At 38.1% G+C, this 26,880-nt stretch overlaps 1 protein-coding gene across 1 annotated transcript in view; it reads left to right on the top strand.

Moving 5' to 3' along the window:
* DNAH11 (dynein, axonemal, heavy chain 11) overlaps positions 1–26,880 on the top strand; it is a 436,577-nt gene that overhangs the window by 94,122 nt on the left and 315,575 nt on the right. The window contains 4 exon segments of the mRNA XM_006832223.1: positions 675–766; positions 3,024–3,150; positions 18,313–18,462; positions 22,077–22,310. Coding sequence (XP_006832286.1) covers positions 675–766; positions 3,024–3,150; positions 18,313–18,462; positions 22,077–22,310 — 603 coding nt within the window.

Here is a 26,880-nt window from a genome sequence, read left to right as displayed (position 1 = left end):
GTATGTATGTATGTATGTATGTCCTGGTGTGGTTCTGTGGATTAATGCGCCAGACTGCAAAGCATTTGAACTGCAAGGTCAGTGGTGCAAGCTCACTAGCTGCTCTTTGGAAACCCTATACAGGGTTGCTATGGCTTGGAGCCAACTTGATGGCACTTAACAACAAAACAACTATATTATATATATGTAAAATTGAGAATTAAACTGACTCCAAAGAACTTAAAAACAACAGTCTAAAGCAGAGCTCCTGGAGGAATTCTAATGTTTAACTGTGAGGAGAGAATGTTTACATGATGTCATTTTTATACATGAATGTACCATTTAATATTCTGGCCCTTCTTTTTCCCTCTGTCTCCTTCCCTTCCTCTCCCACCTGCCTGGCCCCACCTCCCTCTTATTTTGGGGAGGGAGTTAGATGAAGACAACTCTGTGTAGACCTGGAGGGAGGGTAATGTCCTTAGAATTTATATTGCTAAAATAATATCACATGTTTTGATAGTTTTGATCTTTATCTGAAAGTTAAAAAGCAAATGTGAACAGATGTGGAGTGAGAGGTCCTTAGAAATCTTAGCATTGCTTCTTCATTGTTCTTGAATTTTTAATCTTTTAAATGGGCACAATATTTAGAGAAGTAATTTCTAATATTGACTGTTCCATGTTGTTCTTTCATACAGGAGTTAATGTTTAATGCAGCTAAAATAAAAAATGTTTTAGAAGCAACATGCAGACCCAATCTCTATGAGAAACTTAAAGATTTGCAGTATAGGTAAGAATAAAGCTATTAAATGATCAATCTGTTGCAATCTTATGAGAATTCTTTGAAGAATCTAATAATATTTAACATCAAGTTTAAATGTAAACTTTCTTTACCATTCTATTTAGAATAGCTTAATTGCTTTGCACATATGAGTGGGAGTAAAATAGCATTGCTATAAAACCATATTTGAGCAAAAATATCACACTCAAAAAATAAAACCGTGAAGTTATTGTTTTTCTCTATATCTTCCATCTAGGTCTGTGCATTTCTGAAACCAGTGTTTCCATCTCTCTAACCCTTCCCCCGAAGAATTCTGTACTCTTTGATTAGCACCACGTCAAAATGGCAATTTGTTCATCCTCAAAGGACTCAAATTGTGTTTCTTTTAAATGTTCTTGAACTTGGGGAACAAAAAGAAGTCTGAATGGGCAAGATCAGGGATATAGTTTGGATGAGAAAAGGCTTCCCAGTGAAATTCGCCTCTTGCTACCCTCATAGAATGAGCAGGTGCATTGTTGTGATGGAAAAAATTTCTCGACACAGTTTTCCTGGTCTTTTTCTCACCAATGCAGTTTTCAGTTTTCTTAAAACTTCTTCATAATAAGCCCTGTGATCATCCTGTGTCCTTGGAAAAAAACCTATCAAGATTACTTCTTTGGAGTTTACCAAAACAATCATCATAACCTTCTGAGCTGACTTCTCTGCCCTAAATTTAACTGGCTCAGCAGATCCCCCTCTATTGCTACTGTTTTGACTGAAACTTTGTGTGAAGGCTACCTAACAAGACTAAGACAAGTTTAATATTGACAAATTTTCAGCAGCCATCCACTACCCTCAGAGACATGTTTATACATGTTTGTTGTTTTCTTTTAAATCCATGTGTGAATGACCTAGACCCTTAATAACAAACAATACTTTTTAACTTACCCTCCTATTAGGTGATGCATGTATTATTATGAGTTGTTGTTTTAAGTGCCTTTGAATCCATTTAGACTCAGGAGGAGTAAGTGGCTGGTGGACTCGAACCACCAACCTTGTAGTTTGTGGTCCAGTGCTTATCCTATAGAGCCACTGTGCTCCTCTATTGTGAGTGAATGTAACTAATCCCAAATATTCTTGGTTTTTCAAAAAGACTACAATGAGTGATATGTAAGTTAGACTATCTTATTAACAGGAGAATTAGCATGATTGATTTTTTTTCCCTAATTCAACCTGAAAGTATTGATTGAACATCTACTTTAAGTCAGATACTGGGACTGTACGCAATTATTTTAAGTCCTTTAATCTGTGTGGAGTATAATTATATTAGAAATTGTCCTTAGAGTCTGTTTTAACATTTTTAAAATCTAGAGTCTACTTTATGTCAGATACTGGGACTATACACAATTATTTTAAGTCCTTTAATCTGTGTGGAATATAATTATATTAGAAATTGTCCTTAGAATCTATTTTAACATTTTTAAAAATCCATACCCTAAGGCCCATGTGGAAAATAATTTTCACAAATAAGTTACCAACAGTCAGTTGTCCTAAGAATATTTTTTAATGGAAAACTGGCAGATCAGCTTCTAAATGGAGAAGTTTGTGTGAAATTATGATAAGTTTTTAATATGAAATGGGATAAACTTTTAGATAAAAATATATATTGCTTAAGCAAAATGATTTTAAAGTCAGAACTTTTTTCCCAAAGTCAAAATGGGCCATAATTTGCAAAGGATGGATTTCTCCAGAAGTTAACTGTTTCTGTCAGTGATCTTTGGGGACTTGGTGGCTCTGCTCCAGGGCCATCTCTGCTCTGCTAAGAATGTGTGACGTGGAAATGATTTTAGAGCTATGGCTTTTCTGAATACCTGAGAGGGTTGAAGCCACTTGTGTTTTGTAGAGGTTCTGTGAGGAAAAGAAGGCCTCTAACCAGCTGCATCTTACTATACTGTCTGTGCTCCAATTGGGCAGTATGCCAAACCAGTCTTTTCAAGTCCTGGTCTGGAGTGACATTAAAAAAAATTGATGGATGCCATAAACCTACATTTGATATCTGTTTAGTCTCAACCAGTGGGGTGTGTCTATGTGTGTGTGTGTCCTACTCCTGGCAGGGTTTGTACATCACTCACAAGGAAATGGTGGCATCAAAGAGAAGAGGGTGGCCTGTGTCAATAGTCAGACTGCTGTGCTACATGGGCAGAAAGAAGAATCTGGGTTGTATTTTGTTGTATTTTTAATGACTGAATGGGCTCGATGTGCTTAAAAAGATGTTTTGTTTGTATAGGCTTTCTCTTTGTGAAAAAGCTCTTGCCGAATACCTGGAAACCAAGCGGATAGCTTTTCCTCGATTCTACTTCATCTCTTCTGCCGACTTACTTGACATTCTCTCAAAGGGAGCTCAGCCTAAACAGGTAATGTTTCTTTTGAAAATCTCGTATTATACTATGTTGGCTAAGGAATGTCACATTTTTTTCTATCATGTCAAATGCTACCTAGTCAGCCACACATGCCAGGAATGAGAACATCTGCAGATAAAATCCTTATTGCAACTAAAGGTGGGGAAGGAGGGTGTCAGAAACTGTCAGAGGGAGGACAAAGAGTAGTTGTCTAAAGTACCGTTAAGAAACCAGGAAAAAACACAGTAGCCATCTGGTGGACTATGACTCATGGCACTGCCGTGTGTGTCAGAGTAGAACTGTGCAATCACAGGGTTTCCATGACTGATTTTTCAGAAGTAGATTGCCAGATCTTTCTTCTGTGGTACCTCTGGGTGGGCTTCAACAGCCAACCTTTCTGTTAGCAGCTGAGTGAGTTAGCCATTTGCACTGCTCAGGAAATGTGTAAAACGCAAGACTTGTCTCTGGAAAGAAGTCAACTTGTTCCTGAATCCCTGGAGTTCCTGAACTAGGGTTTGGAGCATGATTGGCTTGGCTAGCAGCTTTCTAAATGGAGAATGGGTCACATGCTAGAATGAGATCATAGCTTGTTACCTGCAGGCTTACCTCATTTCATTGCACTTCATAGATAATGCTTTTTTTTATTTACAAATGAAAGGTTGATGGCAACCGTGCATCGAGTAAGCCCATCGGTGCCATTTTTTAACAGCATAAGCTCACATCATGCTTCTGTGTCACATTTTTAGTAATTCTTGCAATATTTTAAACTTTTTCATAATGTGATTGTCCATATAATAGACTTGGAGTACAGTAAACATAACATTTAAATGCATTTTAAGCAAAACATTCGTGTGACAGACTCACTTTATTTTGATATTTGCTTTATCGTGGTGGTCTGGAACTGAACACATACTATCTTTGAGGTATACCTGTATTTATTTCTTTCTTACTTCTTCAATTCCAGAGCAATCTTCATAATTAATAAGTTGGACTTAATTAATAAGCCTTCAGTGCTGACAGACTCATTCTTGTTCTAACTGTCAAATTTTCTTCTACTTACACAAAAGTAATGCACAACCTGCTTGTTGAGCTCCATGACAATATTTAAAGAAAAATAAGGCAGAAATTATCATTTGTAGTTTGAGAACTCACGTTGGAGACAAAGTATAAATTCAAAGAACACTATATTCGCTATTGAGTGCTGCTGTAAAATGTAACACAAGTGTGGGTGCCTTTAAGGAACAGAAATTTACTTTCTCAAAGTTTAGGATGAAATTTAGGGGCTTAGCCATGCCAGACTCTTCCTTGTTTGTAGCCACTGATGTTCCTTGGTACCTTGGCTTGTAAATGACACGTAAATGATGTCTGTCTAAACCTGTAACTATGCTAATATTTTTTTTTCTTTTAATTATGTTCTTACAATACAATAAACACTGTGTCGCTGGTTTATTGAACAGTATTAATTCCAATGAGCATAAACCTAAAATCGTTTTGTTTTTCTGCAATTGTTAAGTATAAATGTGCCCTGTTGAATTTCTTCACACTGAGGAAATGGATCTCTTTATCTCATATTGGCAAGGCATTATAACTTCTTGGTCCCTTTTTCTTAATAACAACATAAACAACCGAACTCTACATAGTTAAAAATTCTAATCTCACACCCTTGTCAAGGACAGGATTTCACATAATAAACTTGGATTTGGGAGGGCGACATGGAATCTGTTCTCCTCCTTTCTATCCATTGACCTTGGAGAGAGGAGTGTGAATGTAACTGTCAGTTGTTGACCCCTCTCCTCTTAGTGATTTTTTTCCTAACTCCAGTCAGCAGTGACTTGATCTCACCAGCTCAGCTGGCACAGATATACTCGTTCTCTTGTAGAACACATGTATAAGTCCGTAGGGGGGAAGAACCCAGGCCCCCCACATTCACTGGGATATTTAAGGCAGAGTCAACACTACAGTTTCCAGCTCTTGCCTGGGTAATGTTGTATAATAAAATAGTTGATAAGTGAGGAATAGATGTATATATTTTGATAATTTGAGGAGATTCTTATTTCAAACTATTTTTAAATGATTTAATTATCTTTTTATTGTACTAATTAAAATTTTTCATAATGCAATTGTTGGATCCATTTCTAAGTCCGTGTGATCACATTTTATTTCTATTCAAATTGATATAAAGTATCACACTATTACTTATGATCCATTATCAGAAAAACCATAATTGGCTTTCTTTGTGACACGAATAATCCCCAGAAGGAACTTGTTGGAACAGGAGAATTAGAAATAACTAAGAATAATTTGGAGTCCTGTTGAAGGATAAGTTCTGAACCCAAACGTGGGTTGAACGTCAAGGTCAGCAGTTCAAACTCACCAACTGCTTCTTGGAAACCCTCTACAGGGTCACTATGAGCCAAGTCCAACTTGACAGGACTTAACAACAACAAGAATAACTTGGGAGTCCTGGTATGGTGCTGTAGGATAAGCACTGGCTTCCTAACTACAAGGTCAGCAGTTCAAACTCACCAGCCACTCCATGGAAATCCTATATGACTCAATGGCACTTAGCAACAGGAAGAATAAACTGTGGGTTCCTGCAAACAGTTAATGTAGTCAGCTCCTAACTGAAAGTTTTGTTAAGTCCACAGGGTGCCTCAAAAGAATGAGACAAATCAGCCATTGAAAACTCCATGGAGAACAGTTCTGCCCACACACACAGGTTGCCATGAGTCAGAACTGACTTGATGGCAGTTGTTTTGATTGATTGATTTGGTTGGATGGTTGGTGACAAATTGAGCCACAATGAATACCTGGGTAGTGCAAATCATTAACATGTTCAGCTACTAACCAAAAACCATCCACAGGCACTCAGAGGAAAGGCCTGGTGATTCACTTCTGAAAACTCCGCCCTTGAAAGCCCTTGTATCCCACTTCCATTCTGACACACATGGGGTCCCCATGAGATGCAGTTGTCTTGATTACTATTCCCTGGAAGACCACTTCTTTCCCTGGAATGGTTCTACAGAGTCAGCGTGCATTCTGAAGTCTCAGTTGCTTACTATGGAAGAAGGATCCCTGGTGATGAAGCAGTTACATGCTTAGCGGCTAATCAAAAGGTCGGCAGTTCGAACCCTCCAGTGGCTCCGCAGGAGAAAGATGTGCAGTATACGTCCTCAAAGATTTTCAGCTTGGGAACTCTATCAGGCAGTTCTCCTCTGTCCTGCAGGATCTCTGTGAGTCAGACTGGCCTGGATGATAATGGGTTACTATAGGAGAGTTATACAAATCGGGCTGCGAACCTTAAGGTCAGCGGTTCGAAACTACCAGCGGCTCAGCTGGAGAAAGATGAGGCTTTCTACTGCCGTAAAGATTTACACCCTTGGAAACCCTATACAGGGTCGCTATGGGTCGGAACCGACTTGATGACACATAACAACAACAACAACAATAGGAGAGTTAATGCTCTGGGCAATTATGCTGAAGAGTCTCGCCCTGCTATACCTTTTCAATATGAGAGTCAGTTTCAGACCACCAGACTCAGCTTTTTGGTCTATGCCTTTTGTGCTGACATTCCTGAATGTGCTCCCTGTAGTGTGACAAGGAGAACATGACAACTGCAGCTTGTGGAACCATAATGCAATTTCCCCATAAAAGACACCCTTTGAGGGCAGATAACTCTTGTTGACAACTTGTGAATGAGCTGAATACTTCAGGCCCCACTCACACTCAAATTAAGAGTGTTGGACAACATAAGAGATTCAGCAGTTAATTGTGGAATTTGATCAGCCTGAAAATATCAGCCAGGGAGGTCTGATACCACCACAACCTCCATTCTGCAAAAGGATGATTCCAGTTTGAGGTACTGAAGTTGGAATACCACAGTGAGGAAATGCATCTCTTTAGTACGTCTTCAGTGATTATTAGCTTCTAGGTATGCTTGCTTAAGGTCAAGTTTATATAAAAATTTTTTCTCCCAACTTTCACACTGACCTCCCAATGACAAGGATTACTGGACATGGATTAAGTTAACAACTGTACTGTGGGGTGCTGCTTAACTTCAGTGTTCAAAACAATATGTTGTTTTTAAGTGACTTCAAGCCAGTTCCAACCAATAGGGACCCTGGATAAGGTTTCCAAGGAGCATCTGGTGAGCTTGAACCACCAACCTTGCAGTTCAAACTGACTTTCCAGTCTAGCGTATTAACCCACATTGCCACACCAGGGTTCCAATATAGTGCATGCTATATTGTTGTTATAGTCAAAAAAGTGCAGGTAAACATCTTTCTGATATTCTCTGATTTCAGCCAAGATCCATCAGACATCAGTAATGATATCCCTCGTTCCACGGCCTCTTAGAATCTGGCTTGAACCTCTGGAAGTTCTGTCAATGTATGATTGTAGCCATTTCTGTAATACCTTTAGTAAAATTTTACTCACATGGCATATCAAAGAGAATGTCCGATGATTTCCACATTCCATTGGGTCACCTCTCTTTGGAATGGGCACAAATATGGATCTCTTCCAATCAGTCGGCCAGATAGTTGTCTTTGAAATTTCTTGGCAGAGATGAGTGAGTGCCTCCTGTGCCGCCTCACTTTCTTGAAAGATTTCAATTTTTATTCCATCAATCCTTGGTGCCTTGTTCTTTGCCAATTCCTTCAATGCACCTGAGACTTCCTCCTTCAGTATCATTGGTTCTTGATCATATGCTACCTCTTGAAATGGTTGAACATTAACCATTACCTTTTGGCACAGTGACTCTGTGTATTCCTTCCATCTTCTCTTGATGCTTTCTGCATCATTCAATAATTTGCCCAGAGAATCCTTCAATAACGAAAGTCAAGCCTTGAAATTTTATTTCAGTTCCCCCAGCTTGAGAAATGCTGAGCGTGTTCTTCCTTTTTGTTTTTCTGACTCCAGATCTTTGCACATTTTGTTGTAGATTTGGCTTTATCTTCTTGGGCTGACCTTTGAAATTTTCTGTTCAGCTCTTTTACCTCTTCATTTCTTCCATTTGCTTTAGCATCTCTTCACTGGAGAGCAAGTTTCAGTGTCTCTTCTGACATCCATTTTGAACTTTTCCTTCTTTCTTGTCTTCTTAATGACTTTTTGCTTTCTTCATGTATAATGTTCTTGATTATAATGTCATCCCACAACTCTTCTGGTCTTTGGTCTTTAGTGTTTAATGTATCAAATCTGTTCTTCAGATGATTCCTAATTTCAGGTGGGACACATTCAAGATCATATTTTGGCTCTCGTGGACTTGTTTTCGTTTTCTTCAGCTTCAGTTTGAATTGCATATGAGTAATTGGTGGTCTGTTCCACAGTCTGCCCCTGGCCTTGTTTTCACTGATGATATGGAGCTTTTCCATTGTCTTTTTCTGCAGATGTAGTCAATTTGATTTCTATGTATTCCATCTGGTGAGGTCCATGTGTATATTCATCTCTTAAGCTGTCTAAAGAATATCATATTATTGTTGTATGCTGTCTAGTCAATTCCAACTCATAGTGTCCCTGTTCAGAATTTCCAAAGAGTGGCTGGTGGGTTTGAACCACCAACCTGGTAGTTAGCAGTTCAATGTTTATCCTACAGTACTACACCAGGATTCCAATAGATACCATAGAAATATAACTTTAAAGGTATACTTGAATGGTTAATTGGTATGGTGCAGTGGTTATGTGTAATTAGTGTGAGTTCCTTGTTGTTGTTGTTAGGTATCATCGAGATGGTACTGACTCATAGAGATCCTATGTCCAACAGAATGAAACACTGCCCAGTCCTGGGCCAACCTCACAATCGTTGCTACAGTTGAGCCCATTGCTGCTGCCACTGTAGCAATCCATCTCACTGGGGATCTTCCTCTTTTTCTCCAACCCTCCAGCTTACCAAACATGATATCCTTCTCCAGGGAGTGGGCCCTCCTGACAAGATGTCCGAAGTATGAGAAACAAATATGGCTATCCTGGCTTCCAGTGAGCATTCTGTCTGTACTTTTTCCAACACAAATTACTTTGTTCTTTTGGCAGTCCATGGTGAATTAATATTCTCCTCCAACACTATAACTCAACTGTATCAATTCTTCTATGGTCTTCCATATTCACTGTCCAACTTTTACATGCATGTGATGTTATTAAAAATACTATGGCTTGAGTCAGTCACACTTTAGTCCTCAAATGGCCTGCTTTACTTGTCAACATTTTAGAGAGGTCTTGTACAGCAGATTTGCCTAATGCAATATGTCATTTAATTTCTTGAGTGCTGCTTCCATGAGTTGGTTGATCTAAACAAAATGAAGTCTTTGGCAACTTCAATCTTTTCTCCATTTATATGGATGTTATTTATTGATCCAGTGGTAAGACTTTTTGTCTTTTTTACATTGAGGTGCAACCCATACCAAAGGCTGTGGTCTTTGATCTTCATCAGTAAGTATTTTAAGTCCTCTTCAGTTTCAGCAAGCAAGGTTGTAACATCTACATATAGTAAGTTAATGAGTCTTCCCTCAATCCTGATGCCATGTTCTTCTTCATATGACCCAACTTCTCAGATTATTTGCTCAGTGTACAGATTGAATAAATATGGTGATAGAGTACAACCCTGACACACACCTTTTCTAATTTTAAATCATTCAGTCTTCCTTTGTTCTGTGTGAATGACTGATTCTTGGTCTATGTACAGGTTCTTCATGAACACAATGAAGTGTTCTGGAATACTCATTCTCTACAGTGCTGTCCATAGATTGTCATGATCCACACAATCAAAAGCCTTTGCAGAGTCAATAAAGCACAGATAACATCTTTTTGGTATTCTCTACTTTCAGCCAGATCAATCTGACCTAAGCAGTGGTATCCCTCATTCCATGTCCTCATCTGAATCTGGCTTGAACCTCTGGTAGTACTCTATCAATGTACATTTGCAGCCATTTTTGGATTATCTTTAGCAAAAATTTGCTTGTATGAGATATTAATGATATTGTCCGGTGACTTCCACATTCCACTGGGTCACCTCTACGTCTCTTTAGAATGGGTCCAAATAATCTCTTCCAGTCATTTGCCAGGGTGTTGTCTTCCAGATTTCTTGGCATAGATTAGTGTGTGCCTCCAGTACTTTGTCCATTTGTTGAAGGATTTCAATTTGCATTCCATCAATTCCTGGAGCCTTGTTCTTTGCCAATGCCTTCAGTGCACCTTGGACTTCTTTCTGTACCATTGGTTCTTGATTGTATGCTACCTCTTGAAATGGTTGAACACCAACCATTTTTCCTTTTGGTACAGTGTATTCCTTTCATCTTTTTTTTTTTATGCTATCTGCATCATTCAGTATTTTGCCCATTGCATCATTCAACATTGTAAGTCAAGGCTTGAATTTTTTCTTCAGTTCTCTCAGCTTGAGAAATGCTGAACATGTTCTTCCCTGTTGGTTTTCTGACTCCAGGTCATTGTGAATTTTGTTATAATATTTGACTTTGTCTTCTCAAGCTGCTCTTTGAAATTTTCTATTTAGCTCTTTTACTTTCCTATTTCTTCCGTTTGCTTTAGCATCTATATGCTTGAGAGCAAGTTTCTTCTGACATCTGTTTTGGTCTTTTGCTTCTTTCTTATAGTCTTAATGACCTTTTGCTTTGTTCCTGTATGATGTTCTTAATGTCATACCATAACTCTTCTGGTCTTCATTGTTTAGTGTCTAGTACGTCAAATCTGTTCTTGAGGTGATCTCTAAATTCAGGTGGGATATGTTCAAGATCATATTTTTGCTCTCACGGACTTGTTTTAATTTTCTTCCACTTCAGGGTTGTAGATGAGCAATCGATGGTTTTTCCCATAGTCTGCCCCTGGCTTTGTTTTGGTTGATGATACAGAGCTTTTCCACCATCTCTTTCCACAGACGTAATCAATTTGATTTCTGTACTTTCCATCTGGTGAAGTTTATGTGTATCTTGTATATTGTTTTAAAAAAGTCATTTGTAATAAAGAAGTCATTGGTCTTTTAAAATTCTGTCATGCAATCTCCAGCATTATTTCTTTCACTAAGGCCATATTTTCCAATTACTGATCCTTCCTCTTTGTTTCTAACCTTTGCATTCCAATCACCAATAATTATCAATACATTTTGTTTGCACATTTGATCAATTTTAGACTGAAGAAGTTGGTACAGTTCTTCTGTTTCATCATCACAGGGTTTAGTGGTTGGTGCATAAATTTGAATAATAGTGGTGTTAACAGGTCTTCCTTGTAGGCATATGGATATTATCTTATCACAGACAGTGCTGTACTTAAGGCAGATCTTGATATGTTCTTTTTTTTTCCTTTCTGTGAAAGCAGTGAAGTTTTATATGGACTGGTATTAAACCTATTGTTATTAAGTGCCATGGAGTTGGGGCTGACTCAAAACTACCCTCTGTACAGTTTCTGAGAAGTGACTGGTGGGTTTGATCCACTAACCTTGTGGTTAGCAGCCCATTGCTTATCTTACACTGCCACACCAGGACTCCAAAATGTTATACAGACTGAATACACCAATTGTGACACATTCATATAATGAAACATTTTGACAGATTGGCTCAAATTTTTGTGCAAGAAAAGATGAGCCCTTTTCCAACTTATTCTAGAGGACGATAACCACAAAAGAGCTTACTGTCCACATTTTAGTCATTGCTTATTTTCTCACATACATTGCTATTGTGAGCATTATCACCATTATGAACAAATGAATTAATGAATACATGGGAATTATACTAAGGTTCTTCCCATGCCAGGCATGGTTTTAGACCTTTGTGTATATTGTATCTCAGTTCATCAGTAGCAACATGTTGAGATAGATGGACAAATATGAAATTAGATATAAGCAAGAGGCAAGGTTCAAGAATGTAATTATAGATCACAGTAATTTCATCTTTTTTCCCTTTGTTTTCTGTGTAAATAGCAGCTATAGTCCATGGGGTAGGTTAGTTGATGACTATATTGTTTTGTATTTTAAATTATCAAATTATATGTAGGAATATTTTCTACTTTATTCACAGGTAGATATATATAAATTCTTATACAGGCAGTTGTTATGGTGCATGATTTCAATATTAATGACTTTTAGTTACCAAGGTTTGGTTAAATAACACCAATCGCCTAAAAACAATTACTCACAGTTCAAATTTGAAATACCATGATATGGTAACTGTGAGTAGTTGTATCAATTAACTGTGAGGTGGTTGTGTAAATTACACATCACTATGTAAATAATCTGATGTGGTGCTGTAAGATCAGCACCAGGCTGCAAACCACAAGGTCTGTAGTTCAGACCCACAGCTGCTCCTCAGAAATGCTTCACAGGATTACTATGACTCGGATCTGACTTGACAGCACTTAACAACAACATCAATGTAAATAACCTGTATGAATCATGATCAATAACCAATTAATCACTTCTTCCAATGTCTGTAAGTGATTGGCCACTGCACATTCATTATTCCGTTCTTACATAGACGATAAATCATGCAGTTGTGTTGCTTCCTCATCTCTCAGTAAAAGAGATGTAAAAACCACATGACATTTTACAAAAATGGGCAATTGAAACAGGAAATTGCCCAACAAAGGTAAAAGCACAGCAAATAAGTGAGTAGTGATAATGCTAGGAGTGAAATTTGAATAAAACACACAAAAAACCGATGGGTTTATAGAAGACATTCAGCCAGAAGAGCTTAGTGAAAGTGCTATTATCGATATAGATGAGAGATGTGATTGTAGAAAAAATAAAAATGTCCCAGAGAAAGTAGTATTGACAAAAGACTTTCACATTAAAGAAACTCAAAAATAGTTCCTGAGCTGGCCAGTTTAAAGTATGAAATGTTGGAAGCTGATCCAGATATAAAGCAAAACATAACTCTTGTCAAATTAATTCTGTCTGGTGGTGGCCTCATATGAGTCAGAAAAAAACTGCTCCACAGGGTTTTCAACAATTGAATGGTCAGAAGTTGATCTCCACGCCTTTCTTCCAAGGCTCCTCTGGCAGTGTCAAATGTTCAGCCTTTGGGTTAGCAGCTGAGCATGTTAGTAGAAAAAAGGCATATGACAGTTCTCTAAGACAGAACAGATGTTTACTCCATATCAAAAGTTATACCATGATAAGAAAGCAGTGTTCAAACTACTCTTGATAAATTTTCTGCAAAGAAATATAACACTATACATCTGAATATTTCTGTTATTAATTTTAGTGAATTAAGTAAATATTCATTTTACTACTATGTTTATCAGTTCCCTCTATAATCAAAAGTAGGAATGTTTTTCTAAAGGTCCTGGATAGAGTGAGAGGAAATGTGGAATAAAACTCATACTCATTAAAAAGACCAGGCTTACTGGTTAAATAAAAACTGGTCACCCTTCAGATCTGGAACTGAACTCACCCCCTTTAGCGAAGCAGTAGATAGGTATGTGGGAGGACAAGAACACTAATGAGGTCTACACACCATAGAATGGTCAGCCAGTCGAAGTCAAAAGGTCAGTATTTACCCAGGGACAAAATTCAGAAGGTTGGGAAAGAAGGAGGAATAGAAATAAGAAACACAGGGAGGCAGTGGGATAAGTGATGTTACCTTGAGGGGATTGTAATCACTGAGGTGAAATGAAGTGTATGATTTGTTGGGCATAAAACTGATGATCTGCTCTGTAAACCTTCACTCAATTCAGAATAAAATGTTTTTAAAAGGGAGCGCTATGATTCTGTAAGATAAGTACTGGACTGCTAGCCCTAAGGTCGGCGATTCATGTCCACCAGCTACTCCAAGGAAGAGAGATGAGGCTTTCTGTTCCTGTGAAGATTTACAGCTTCAGAAACTGTATCAGGTCACTCACTGTAAGTTAGAGCTGACTCAACATCATTTAACAACTACAGACTTATGATTTGCTCTGTAAACCTTCACTCAATTCACATTAAAAAGTTAAGAAATGAAAAGAAAGTTTATAGTGTTTTGAGGAGAAAATCAGAAAGTCACAACATAATCATCATTTTCCTCACGGGTTATTAAGACATTTAACCTGAGTTTAGCTTGCATAGTCATTTTTAAAATGTGCTCATTTATTGTAAACTGAGGGAGCAGCATTTCCATTTTTGTTGCTCACCTTTTATAAAATTTGAAAAGAGTTATAATCCATTCTATTCCTTGAGAAAGAAACAGAATAATAACAGAATTGTTGTTGTTGTTGTTAAGTGCCTTCGAGTCGGAGCCGACCCATAGCGACCCTGTACAGGGTTTCCGAGGGTGTAAATCCTTACGGGAGTAGAAAGCCTCATCTTTCTCCCACAGAGCGGCTGGTAGTTTTGAACCACTGACCTTAAGGTTCGCAGCCCGATTCGTAACCACTACGCTACCAGAGCTCCTTAAATAGAATAAGAAAGAGGACTCTATGACATTAAAATGCCCTGGTGATGCAATAGTTACATATTCATCTGCTAACCCAAGGGTTGATAGTTCAAAGCATAACATGGCTCTGGAGGAGAAAGCTCTAGCAATTTGCTTTCTTACAGAGTACAACCTGGAAACCCTCTGGATGAGTTCTAGTCTGTCACAGAGAAATTGGTTGTGAATAGAAATTGGCTAGACATTAATTAACAACACCACCAACATGACATGTTAGTTTTGTATGTAGCCCTTTTAGTTGTCAAATAGATCGCTAGGATGAAGGAAGCTTAATTTCATGTTAACAAATACAAAGAGACCTAATTGGAAATGAAACAAATTTGAGGGCAACAGGGCTCCATATTAGTTAAAAATAGGTTAATTCGGCAGAAGCATTTAATCGAGAGAAGACTAGATATGAGAACATCTGACTTCAAACAAGTAGTGTCTAAGAACTGCAAGCCACTAGACTTACCTCTCCTGGGCCCTGATTGATTACAGAACCAGAAGTTCTTTTGAAACTATGTTCTCACCAAAGCAATAATGTGTGAGGGTGGATGATGTTGAGGTCTCATTCATATTGCAGCTTTTCATCTGGATATCATCTAGGCCTGTTACACAGTAGAAGCCATTCAACATCTGTGCTCTTCCTGGCTGCTTCAGTTGTGACAGTGAATTGTTAGATTATTGGAGATACTTCCTGCAATAAATGTCTTTGGGGCAATGTACAGAGATGGAGGAGAATATGAAAAGCCAGGCGGTGATCAGTTTGTTACCATTCTGTCTATGCTTAAAGAAACTGAAAGCCTCAAAATCTTATCTGTTTCAAACTCAGAAGAGTTCTTTCTGTGATTTTAATACAAAACTGCAAATACAGCAAAAAGCTGAAAGCTGAAAGCTTCCAAGATTAAATCACCCTCAAGTTGTTCCTTACTCATGTTGACATTGGTCTTGTTCTGAAGGAAATGCAGGCAGGTTACTTACTATTGCTTCTGCCATTGATTTACTTGCCCCAGAAATTAGCTCAGCTCTAGAAGCAGCTGTCCCTTTAGTTTCAAGTCCAGTTGCTCTGCAATTGAAGAAAAATCTGTTAACAGAGACAGAGCCACTCTCCTGGAAATAGAAGGAATACGTACTACACACAGGCTTCTGGTTCTCAGCAGCTTTAATTTGCTCCAGGTGTGAGGAGGGAAAGAAGGCCTGGAGATTCACTTCCAAAAAACTCAGTCATTGAAAATCCTATGAAGACTTGTTCTAATCTGATACGTACAGGATTGTCATGAGTTGTTAGATCTAGTTGACAACAACTAGTTTTTGTTCTGTTTTGGTAAGGGATTGCTTCTTCCAACTGCAGATACTTTCTCTGGGCTACTCTCTGCCTTTACTCAGTCCACCTCAAAGCATGTATCGACTTAGCTTGCTGAAGGTCATCCTCCTTTTTCTTATTGGTTGGGTCTACCTACAGAAAGCACATCTTCTCTTCTCCTCCTGGCCAACTCTTAGGGCAAAGCTTATAGGTGACAAAGCATATCCTAGTGGGTGCTGCCACGACTGGTTAGATAATTGTGGGTAATTTCAGACCCAGTTTAGAGGCCAAACAGACTTCATTCTCCAAACCTGCCTCTTGCAGAGTAGATGCTCATGTTTTGTATTTCAGTTTTACGTTTTTACTGGGGGTTTCCTTTAACAAATTCAACATTTAGGATACAAGATGTTATAATGGCAGAAAAATTTGAACATTGTAGTTGTTGTTGTTTGGTGCCATCGAGTTGGTACTGACCTTTAGTGACCTATGCACAGCAGAACAAAACACAGCCCGATCCTGGGCCAAACCTCACTATTGTTGCCATGCTTGAGCCCGTTGATGCTGCCGCTTTGCCAATCCATCTCGCTGGGAATCTTGCTTTTTCTCTGACCCTCCACCTTACCAAACATGATGTTCTTCTCCAGCAATTGGTCCCTTCTGATATTATGTCTAAAGTATGAGAGACGAAGTTTGGTCATCCTGGCCTCCAAGGAGCACTCTGGCTGCACTTCTTCCAACACAGATCTGTTGGTTCTTTTGGCAGCCTCTGGCACTTTCAATATTCTCCTCCAACACCATAACTCAAAAGCATCAATTCTTCTATAGTCTTCCTTATTCACTGTCCAGCTTTCGCATGCATATGAGGTTATTGAAAATACCATGGCTTGGGTCAGGCGCACCTTAGTCTTCAAGCTGACTTCTTTGCTCTTCAATACTTTAAAAAAGGTCTTGTGCAGCTGATTTGCCTAATGCAATATGTCATTTGATTTCTTGGCTGCTGCTTCCATGAGTGTTGATGGTTGATACAAGAAGAATGAAGTCCTTGACAACTTCAAATTTTTCTCTGTTGATAAGAATGTTGTTTATTGGTCCAGTGGTGAAGATTTTTGTTTTCTTTACGTTGAGATGTAATCCATACCGAAGGCTGTGCTCTTTGATCTTCATCAGGAAATATTTTAAATCCTGTTCACTTTCAGCAAGCAGGGTTGTATCATCTGCATATCGCAGGTTGTTACTGAGTCTTCCTCCAATCCTGATGCCATGTTTTTCTTCATATAAACCAGCTTCTCGGATTAGTTGCTCAGTATACAGGTTGAATAAGTATGGTGAAAGAATACAACCCTGTGGCACACCTTTTTAAATTTTAAACCATTCAGTGTTCCCATGTTCTGTTTGAATAACTGCCTCTTGGTCCATGCACAGATTCCTCATGAGCACAAGTGTTCTCATACTTTGCAATGTTGTCCATAGCTTGTCATGATCCACGCAATCGAAAGACTTTGTGTAGTCAATAAAGCACAGGTAAACATCTTTCTAATATTCTCTGTTTTCAGCCAAGATCCATCGGACATCAGCAATGATATTCCTCATTTGTAGAGATGGCCTGAAATTGCAGGTGCAAAATCTAACAGCCACTTTTAATTATGTCAGTTTAGGAGAAAGTCATCTAATGATCTAGCTTCAATTGCCTTATAAATGAAAACTGATATTTTCCCTTTCTTATGCAATAGGGTTGCAGTGGGGCTCACATAGTATCAAACAAGTCACTATATGCTAGACCCAACAAAAGAGTGAAATTATGTCTAATTTGTAATGCTGTTTCAGGCCTTTTAACTGATCTTCTTATTGTTCTTGCTAACTGCTGTGCTGACTCTCAGTGACCCTGTATAGTTTTTCCAAAGAGCAGCTGGTGGGTTTGAACCACCAACCTGTGGCTAGCAGTCCAGTGCTTATCCTACAGCACCAAACCGGGACTTATTTTATTGCACAGGTTAATAATGTAACCTGAATTTTTTAAAAAAAAATCTTGATTAGAGAATTCTCAGCAGGATGATAATGTGGAGAAATATGGCAAGCCTACAGTCATCAAGCAGAAAATAGATAGCTTTACATGGTAAGCATTCACAACCTGAGAAGTAATGATGGAACACTTCTCTATCAAGTCCACTTCAAATTCTGGAATTTTAGAAGGGATTCATCTCGAGGGGATACATTTAGAGACAACCCTATAACCATACAAAGTAAATTTTATAAATTTAAATATCATCATCCCTGTTGTTAAGTGCCGTCAAGTTGGTTCCAACCCATAGTGACCCTGTATAGGGTTTCCCAGGAACAGCTGGTGAGCTTGAACTGCTGACCTCTCCTACCAGCACATGAACCTGCAGCACCACACCAGGGCTCCCTAGATTACCAGGTCATTCCTAGATTCTCAGAATGTATCTACGGTCAGAAATGCCTTTATCTTTTCTAATTATTGTGCCTTAGGTAACGCGCCACCTTGCCAAGCTCTTTGATAGCATTGCAAATCTTCAGTTTGAAGACCATCAGAACGTGTCGGCCCACAGAGCCATTGGAATGCACAGCAAAGAAAAGGAGTATGTCCCATTTCAAGCGGAGTGTGCATGCATAGGCCATGTAAGATTTGACAGTGACGTTTTCTGTCTTCAAAGAATACTTTCAGGGTATTTTAAAAATTGAACAAGAACAACTCATCTCATAACAAGTCAGGCTCTGTTTAGCTTTGTGCTCGAAGATTCCTGGTTACTTGTATCCAGTATGACAGAAAGCTACTCTGTTAGGTTTCCCCATTTCTGTTCATTTGCCTTTGGCATCCAGACAGGTCTTAGAGATGCTAAAAGGTGAACTAGACAGAAGGGACTGTCACAGATTGATTGACTGGACCCCAGAATTAGTAACAAGTGCAACCCAGTGGCTGAGCCATTTACGTAGCATGCTCTGTTGTCCCCCACTCTGAGAGAGTGCAGGAAAGGATCAGGATGAAGCACCCTCCAGGTATAAAGCATGCTTTACACGGGCTTTGTGGTTCAGTATTCCAGAGTGAGTGGTTAAAGTGAGTACACATAAATCAAGTTGATGGGGTCTTCTCAGCTGATGTCACATACTCTATTCTGTGCAGAGACAGTTAAGTTAGCATATCTCTTTTCTCACAGTCAAACAGTTCAAATTTCTTCTTAACAGTCACCCACAAGCATGGCTCATGATGATTTATAAATGAGCTTTTGGTATATCTGGATGGTTTTGAGTAATTTCATCTCTTTATGAAGGTATAGCTTGGGTTAATCCAGAGATTAACTGAGGCATTAGTGCCTGTTACAGAACCTCTGGGGCTGGGGCAGGGGGTTCCTTAAAGTGTGCCTTTCAGAAATGTGATTGCAATCTTTTTGCTGGGGTTTGCTTTACTCCTCTCTGTTGGTTTTTAATATTGTATCATAGAAATCCTGCCAAATGAAGGGGAAGCAGATGGTGGAATACTTTGATTAAAATATATTTTTTGATCTCTTGGGCTTTTTAGGATATTATTACAAGGATTAGAAAAAGTCACCATAAACTATCTTGACAAAAGTGTGTTGCTGTCTGCTCCCACCCCAGCAGATTGCTGGCTGACTGGCGTGATGCCTGGAGCACACTAGTTCAATTGACAGATGTGGTTGTCACCAGAAGGAACCTTTGATATGGAAAGTTTTTATAGTGCTCTAATTTATTCTATATAAACAACTTATGCTCAAGTAGTGAGCATATACCACATTCACCCTCTAATTTACTTTGTTTTGTTTTGCTTTTAGTTTAGGTGTTTTTTTTGTTTTTGTTTTTTTTTTCTTTTCTTTTTCTGCACTTTAATGAGCATTGTTGTTGCTGTTAAGTGCCATTGAATCTATTCTGACTCACAGCAACCCTGAATAGGGTTTCCAAGGAGATGCTGGTGGGTTTGAACTACCAAATTGTGGTTCATACTGACTTTACAGCCCAGTGCTTATCCTTCTAATTTAGACCATTTGTATTTTATTCTTCAAATGTTTGTTGAGTATCTATTGTGCATCAGTGCCAAGTTAGGTAGACTTTGGGGCTCCATAAATGAATAAGACACAGTCCCTGTACTTGGGATGGATATATTCATAATCAGTGATCATGGACTGTGGTCATTAATAGACAATGCTCTGTGCAGAAGGTTATGAAACACCAAGAAGAGGGATCCAAGTCATCATCAGAGCTTAGTTCTGAAATCACACTGAGTTAAATTGCAGTTGGTGGCATAATTACCTGAAAATGATCTAATGTGTCAACTTAGACATGTGTTTGGTTTTCCCAAATGGACTGCAAAGTTCTTGAGGACAGGTGATCATATTGAAAACTCAAAAGATGCTCAAATGATGAGAGGTCTGGTGAGAGTGAGAGTTGTATTCGTGACTAAATAGAGTTCAGGACTAAACTTAAATCAGGGCCCTGAACTCTCGTGCTTGTTAACAAAGCACAACTGTGAGTTCAGAGCAAGAGGCTTTTACTAAGAGGTGCTGGCACCATTGTCGTGCAGTGCTTTGTTTTTTCTTTCAGGGAGGAAGGATGTCAGCTCATTAACTCAAGTTCTCAAGAGAAGAAGTGCAGGGTTGCAGTTGCCATGTTCAGGGAGAGAAATCAGATAGAGTGCCTGCAATATATCATGTGGTGCTTGGAATTTATTTATTATAGTCATGTTTTTATACTGCTGTGGTCAATTATTTCCAGACTGTTATGTGTGTATGTGTGTGGATCAGTTATGTAATATTCTGCAGGAAAATATACAGCTCTATGGGTAAATAAAACAAAGCATATTTGAATAGCTTTAAAAAGCTAGCTGAAGTGTATTTGTTGGAGAAAATAGACTTGCAATGAATTTTAAAAAGAAGATTAATTTTCACAAGTCAGCAGTTGCCCTATCTCTTATCCTCTCCTGCTGTCTAATTTCTGACAAGTGAAAAGATGAGAGCCAGTAGGGAAGATAATTAAGATACTTGTTGAAAACACTTTTCTTACTACTAAGAAATATGATTTTAGATAAAATGTTTTGGTGGATTTAGAAATTATCAAAAGAGATATATATAGATATTATCTATATAGAAATATATATAGATATAGAAATTATCAAAAGATATAGAAATTATCAAAAGATGCATATATAGATGTGTATTACATATTTGTATTTTATATATACATGTTGTTGTTGTTAAATGTCATCAAGTCGGTTCCAACCCATTGGGACCCTGAACAGGGTTTCCGAGGCTGTAAATCTTTACGGGAGCAGAAGGCATCATCTTTCTCCTGCAGAGCAGCTGGTAGTTTCGAACTGCTGACCTTGTGGTTCACAGCCCGATTCGTAACCACTATACTACCAGAGCTCCTTATGTATATATAGGTATACGTATATGTGTGTGTATATATATATATATATATATATACACATACACGCACACACACATATGGAGTCCTGGTGTGGTCCTGCAGATTAATGTATTGGACTGCAAAGTCAGTTTGAACCACAAGGTCAGTGGTTCAAGCTCACCAGATACTCCATGAAAACCCTATATAGGGTCGCTATGGGTCAGAACCGACTCAACAGCACTTAACAGCAGCAGTGTATTGAAATTAATTGCCCATTATCCCTAAAGCTCTAGAATATTACTTGTATCTCTATATTGAGCTCTGATGTTTGTTTTTATCAAGATGTTGGGTATTGCTAGAAATATCTTGGTCTAGAATTCCCTCCCCCTTATCTTCAAATTTGAAGAAAAATTATAAAAAAAATAGTTAGTATTCCTCTTTTTAAAGTGTGGAATGTTATCAGTCACCTAGAAAGAAATATAAGATGAGTAATATGAAGACAGGTTCATGTACAAAAAGACTTAGTCAACTTTTCGGCTCCTACCATTGAGTTATCCCTCTTCTAGTTTATTTGTTGTTGTTAGATGCCATCAAGTTGATTCTAACTCAACCATGATGCCATGTGACAGAGTAGAATGACCCCATCATGTTTTCTATACTCTAGTCTTGATGGAGGTAGATTTCCAGGCATTCTTCTCATGGAACCACTGAGTTGCTCAAACTACTAAGCTTTTGGTTAGCAGCCATGTCCTTAACTGCTGTACTACTAGGGCCCTTGCATATGAACTTAAAATCAATTCCCAAAGCAGTAGTAGATGAATGATCTCTCCTCTTTTGTTAAGCCCATGCTGTAATGTGTCAATTTGCTTTGAAAGGTGGAGATGTGGCTTCTGCAGCTCGAGCTGACCATGCAGAACACAGTGCGGCATTCTATCACAGAAGCCATAGCAGCCTACGAGGAAAAGCCTAGGGAACTGTGGATTTTTGATTTCCCAGCTCAAGTTGCACTAACTAGCTCACAAATATGGTGGACTACAGACGTAGGAATTGCCTTCAGCCGACTGGAAGAAGGCTATGAAACAGCACTCAAGGATTTCCATAAAAAACAGGTATTTTATAAACTTATGATCTCAACACTTGAAGGACCGTGAAGAGGTAAACTTCCTTCCTTCACAATTATTTATGGAATATCTTCACGGGAAATGCTCTATACCAGGATGATTTGGCCCATCAATTGTTTAACTTTTCTGCATTTGGGTGATCACAATTCTAGTTTCTATTACTGGTTTTTCAGTTTGTCAGTATGCACATTATCTCTTAGTCTCCAGTCTTTCACTCTTACATAGGGACTGTACTGTGCCCATTTCTTTCCTTCTGTGCAAGAATCCCCATCTGGGCTGATCATGCATTTATTAGAAATATGTGCACATTTTCTACATTTGCATGATTCCAAAAAGGTACAGGGTTATGCAACAAAGGCAAATACATATTTTTTATATATATTTGGGTTGACTGCTCATTATAAACAAGAGTTGAACAGTTTTGGAAACTAGTCTAGTTAGAATTTCACTAAATTCATCCCAGGTACATGGTGTCCTCCATGTACGCCTCCTGCTCATCTTTCAGGTATGCTGTGGAATGGTGCAAAGAAAATGTTTTTCTCTTGACTTACAGATTCAGAAAATATCCAACTAGAATAGGACTTTAAAAATTAGTTTGTCTATATTACTTGTTTTCAGTGGCTAAAACGTGAATCCAGAGATATTATGCTGACTGATTCAGTGTCACACAATTTGTAAGTGAAACTGGCAGGGCCAGCCCCCTCTCCCTGGCACTGAATTCAGCCTGCTTTCTGGAGCTCCTTTCCTGCTCAGACAGTACTTTTTATTTAATACTTCAGAAATCAGATAGATTCAGAAAGCAAAGGACACTTGTATTGTTAATACATTCAAGAATTAAAAAATTTTTAATATGCTGATTTGTTTAATTTTGCTCTTTTAATCTTAGTTTCCAACCAACTGTATTTATGTTAATTGAAGAAGTTTTGTATGTTTACTATTGATGAACAAAATGTTCTTCACAACTTTACATCCTTAGGAGAATGGGCGGCTGATTTCTATTTAGTGGACTTGCAGTACTAATTTAGAGGTCGCTGGCTAGTTTCTTCCTAGGATGTTTCTCTAAAATTCTAGTCATTGCCACTTGGATGAGGAGGCTAACTAGTTGCGTTAATTTTCATGGGCATAAATACCTGAAGTAATATGAATTATATATTTTTTCTTATTTTTCACATAATATAATAAATTGATTTTATGTTTTTCTTAAAAAAGCATCTTTCTGGTCAGTTAATTTATTGATAATATTTGCACTATTACATTTGATGAGTTTTGTAAGGATTTTTAGTGAGAATATTTAAAATAGTTATTACAATAAAGAACATTCTCAATATTTAGCAGTTATCAATCACAGTTCAAACTTAAATCTTTCAACAAACATATTTTTACTTGTTTTACTTCTGGTTTTCTCTCTTCATTCATCCTTTTTTTTTTTTTTTTTTTTAAAGTTTTTGTGAATTCAGTGAAAGTTTACAGGGCAGCTCATCAGTTTTACGTTCAACAAATTGTACACCTTGTTTCATTACAATGATAATTTACTCATCATTTTGAGAGCACAGTAGTACTGTAGGAAAATCACTGGACTACTAATCACAAAGTCAGTGGTTTGAGCCCACCAGCTGCTCCATGGGAGAAAGATGAGGCTTTCTGATTTAGCAAAGATTTATAGCCTCAGAAATCTATACAGGGTCACTATGAGTCAGAACTGACTTAACAGCACTTAACAACAACAATTCATCATTTTAGCTATTATGAGAAGATTATATTGCTTTGAATGGTAAAAAAAAATTCTATGAATATTTCTCATAGCAACTTTACTATTTTAAATTCCATGATTTCTTAATTATTTGTTGTTAAAACAGAAGAAGAAAATACAGAAAGAAATTTGTTATTTTTAAAAATTAAATCTATACAATTAATTCTCACATTTTGATATACGTTATAAACATCAAAAGTGCTCCATCAATCTGTTGTCTCCTTTCTAGCTATCTTTTTTATGAATATAGATTTATATATACATATTTGTTGTTATTGTTAAGTGCTATCAAGTCGATTCTGACCCATAACAACCCTGAATAGGATTTCCAAGGAGCGGCTGATGATCTTGAATGGCTGACCTGAGGTTCAGACCAACTTTGCAATCCAGTTCATTAAAACACAGTGCCACACCAGGACTCCTTACATACATAGAAATATGTATAACTCACCAGTTGCTCTGCAGAAATCCTATACAGGGTCATTCTGGCCAGAACTGACTCGATGGTGCTTAACAATAACAACGTTACATATACCTCACAAGTATATATGTATTTATGTGGATGCTTACATAGATGATGCTGTTGTTAGGTGCCACCGAGTCAGTACTGACTCATAGCAACCCTATGCACAACACAACTAAACACTGCCCAGTCATGGGTCAACCTCACAATTGTTGCCACACTTGAGCCCCTTTATGCTGCCACTTTGCCAGTCCATCTCACTGAGGTCTTCCTCTTCTTCTCTGACCCTCCACCTTATGAAACATGATGTCCTCCTCCAGCGACTGGTCCCTCCTGACAATATGTCCAAAGTATGAGAGATGAAATTTGGTCATCCTGGCATCCAAGGAGCACTCTGGCTGCACTTCTTCCAACACAGATCTGTTTCAGTATTCTCCTCCAACACCATAACTCAAGAGCATCAATTCTTCTATGGTCTTCCTTATTCATGTCCAGCTTTTGCATGCATATAAGGTTATTGAAAATACATGGCTTGGGTCACCTTAGTCTTCAAGCTGACATCTTTGCTCTTCAATACTTAAAAAAAAGGTCTTGTACAGCTGATTTGCCTAATGCAATGCGTCATTTGATTTCTTGACTGCTGCTTCCATGAGTGTTGATGGTTAATCCAAGAAGAATGACGTCCTTGACAACTTCAATCTTTTCTCCGTTGATAAGAATGCTGTTTATTGGTCCAGTGGTGAGGATTCTTGTTTTTTTGACATTGAGGTGCAACTCATAATGAAGGCTGTGTTCTTTGATCTTCATCAGTAAGTATTTTAAGTCTTCTTCACTTTCAGCAAGCAAGGTTGTATCATCTGCATGTCGCAGGTTGTTACTGAGTCTCCCTCCAATTCTGATGCCACATTTTTCTTCATAAAATGCAGCTTCTCAGATTATTTGTTCAACATACAGGTTGAATAAGTATGGTGAAAGAATACAACCCTGTCATACACCTTTTTTAATTTTAAACTATTCAGTGTTCTATGTTCTGTTTGAATAACTGCCTCTTGGTCCATGTACAGAGTCCTAATGAGCACAATCAAGTGTTCCAGAATACTCATACTTTGCAATGTCACCCATGGCTTGTCATGATCCACACAATCGAAATCCTTTGCGTCATCAATAAAACACAGGTAAACATCTTTCTGGTATTCTCTGCTTTCAGGCAAGATCCATTGGACATCAACAATGATATCCGTTGTTCCATATCCTCCTCTTCTGAACCCAGCTTGAACCTCTGGAAGTTTTCTGTCAGTGTATGCTTGCAGCTGTTTATGTATTACCTTTAGTAAAACTTTACTTACAAGGGACATCAAAGATAATGTCCTATGATTTCTGCATTCCATTGGGTCACCTCTCTTTGGAATAGGCACAAATACGGATCAGTTGGCCAGATAGTTGTCTTCCAAATCTCTTGGCATAAATGAGTGCCTTCAGTGCCACCTCACTTTATTAAAAGTTTTCAGTTTGTATTCCATCAATTCCCGGTACCTTGTTCTTTGCCAATTTCCTCAATGCCCCTTCTTCCTTCAGTGTCATTGGCTCTTGATCATATGCTACCTCTTGAAACAGTTGAACATCAACCATTTCCTTTTGGTATAGTGACTGTGTGTATTCCTTCCATCTTCTTTTGATGCTTTCAGCATCATTCGATAATGTGCCCAGAGAATACTTCAATAATGAAAGTCGAGGCTTGATTTTTTTTCTTTAGTTCCCCCAGCTAGAGAAATGCTGAGTGTGTTCTTCCCTTTTGGCTTTTTGACTCCAGATCTTTGCACATTTTGTTGTTGTAATATTTGACTTTGTCATCTTGAGCTGACCTTTGAAATTGTCTGTTCAGCTCTTGTATCTCCTCATTTCTTCCATTTGCTTTAGCTTCTCTACGCTGGAGAGCAAGTTTCAGTGTCTTCTGACATCCATTTTGATCTTTTCATGACTTTTTGCTTTCTTCATTTATAATGTTCTTGATGTCATCCCACAACTCTTCTGGTTTTGGGTTTTTAGTGTTTAATGTATCGAATCTGTTCTTCAGATGATTTCTAAATTTAGGTGGGATATATTCAAGGTCATATTTTGGCTCTTGTGGACTTGTTTTCATTTTCTTCAGCTTCAGTTCGAATTTGCATATGAGTAATTGATGGTCTGTTCTACAGTCTTCCCCTGGCAGATGATATGGAGCTTTTCCATCGTCTTTTTCCACAGATGTAGTCAATTTGATTTCTGTGTATTCTATCTGGTGAGGTCCATGTGTATATTCATCTCCTATGCTGTCTAAAGAAGGTAGTATTTGAAATGAACAAATC

The sequence above is a fragment of the Chrysochloris asiatica genome, unplaced genomic scaffold (assembly GCF_000296735.1).
Source record: "Chrysochloris asiatica unplaced genomic scaffold, ChrAsi1.0 scaffold00006, whole genome shotgun sequence".
Taxonomy (NCBI): domain Eukaryota; kingdom Metazoa; phylum Chordata; class Mammalia; order Afrosoricida; family Chrysochloridae; genus Chrysochloris; species Chrysochloris asiatica.
This window is presented reverse-complemented; position numbering and strand designations above follow the sequence as displayed.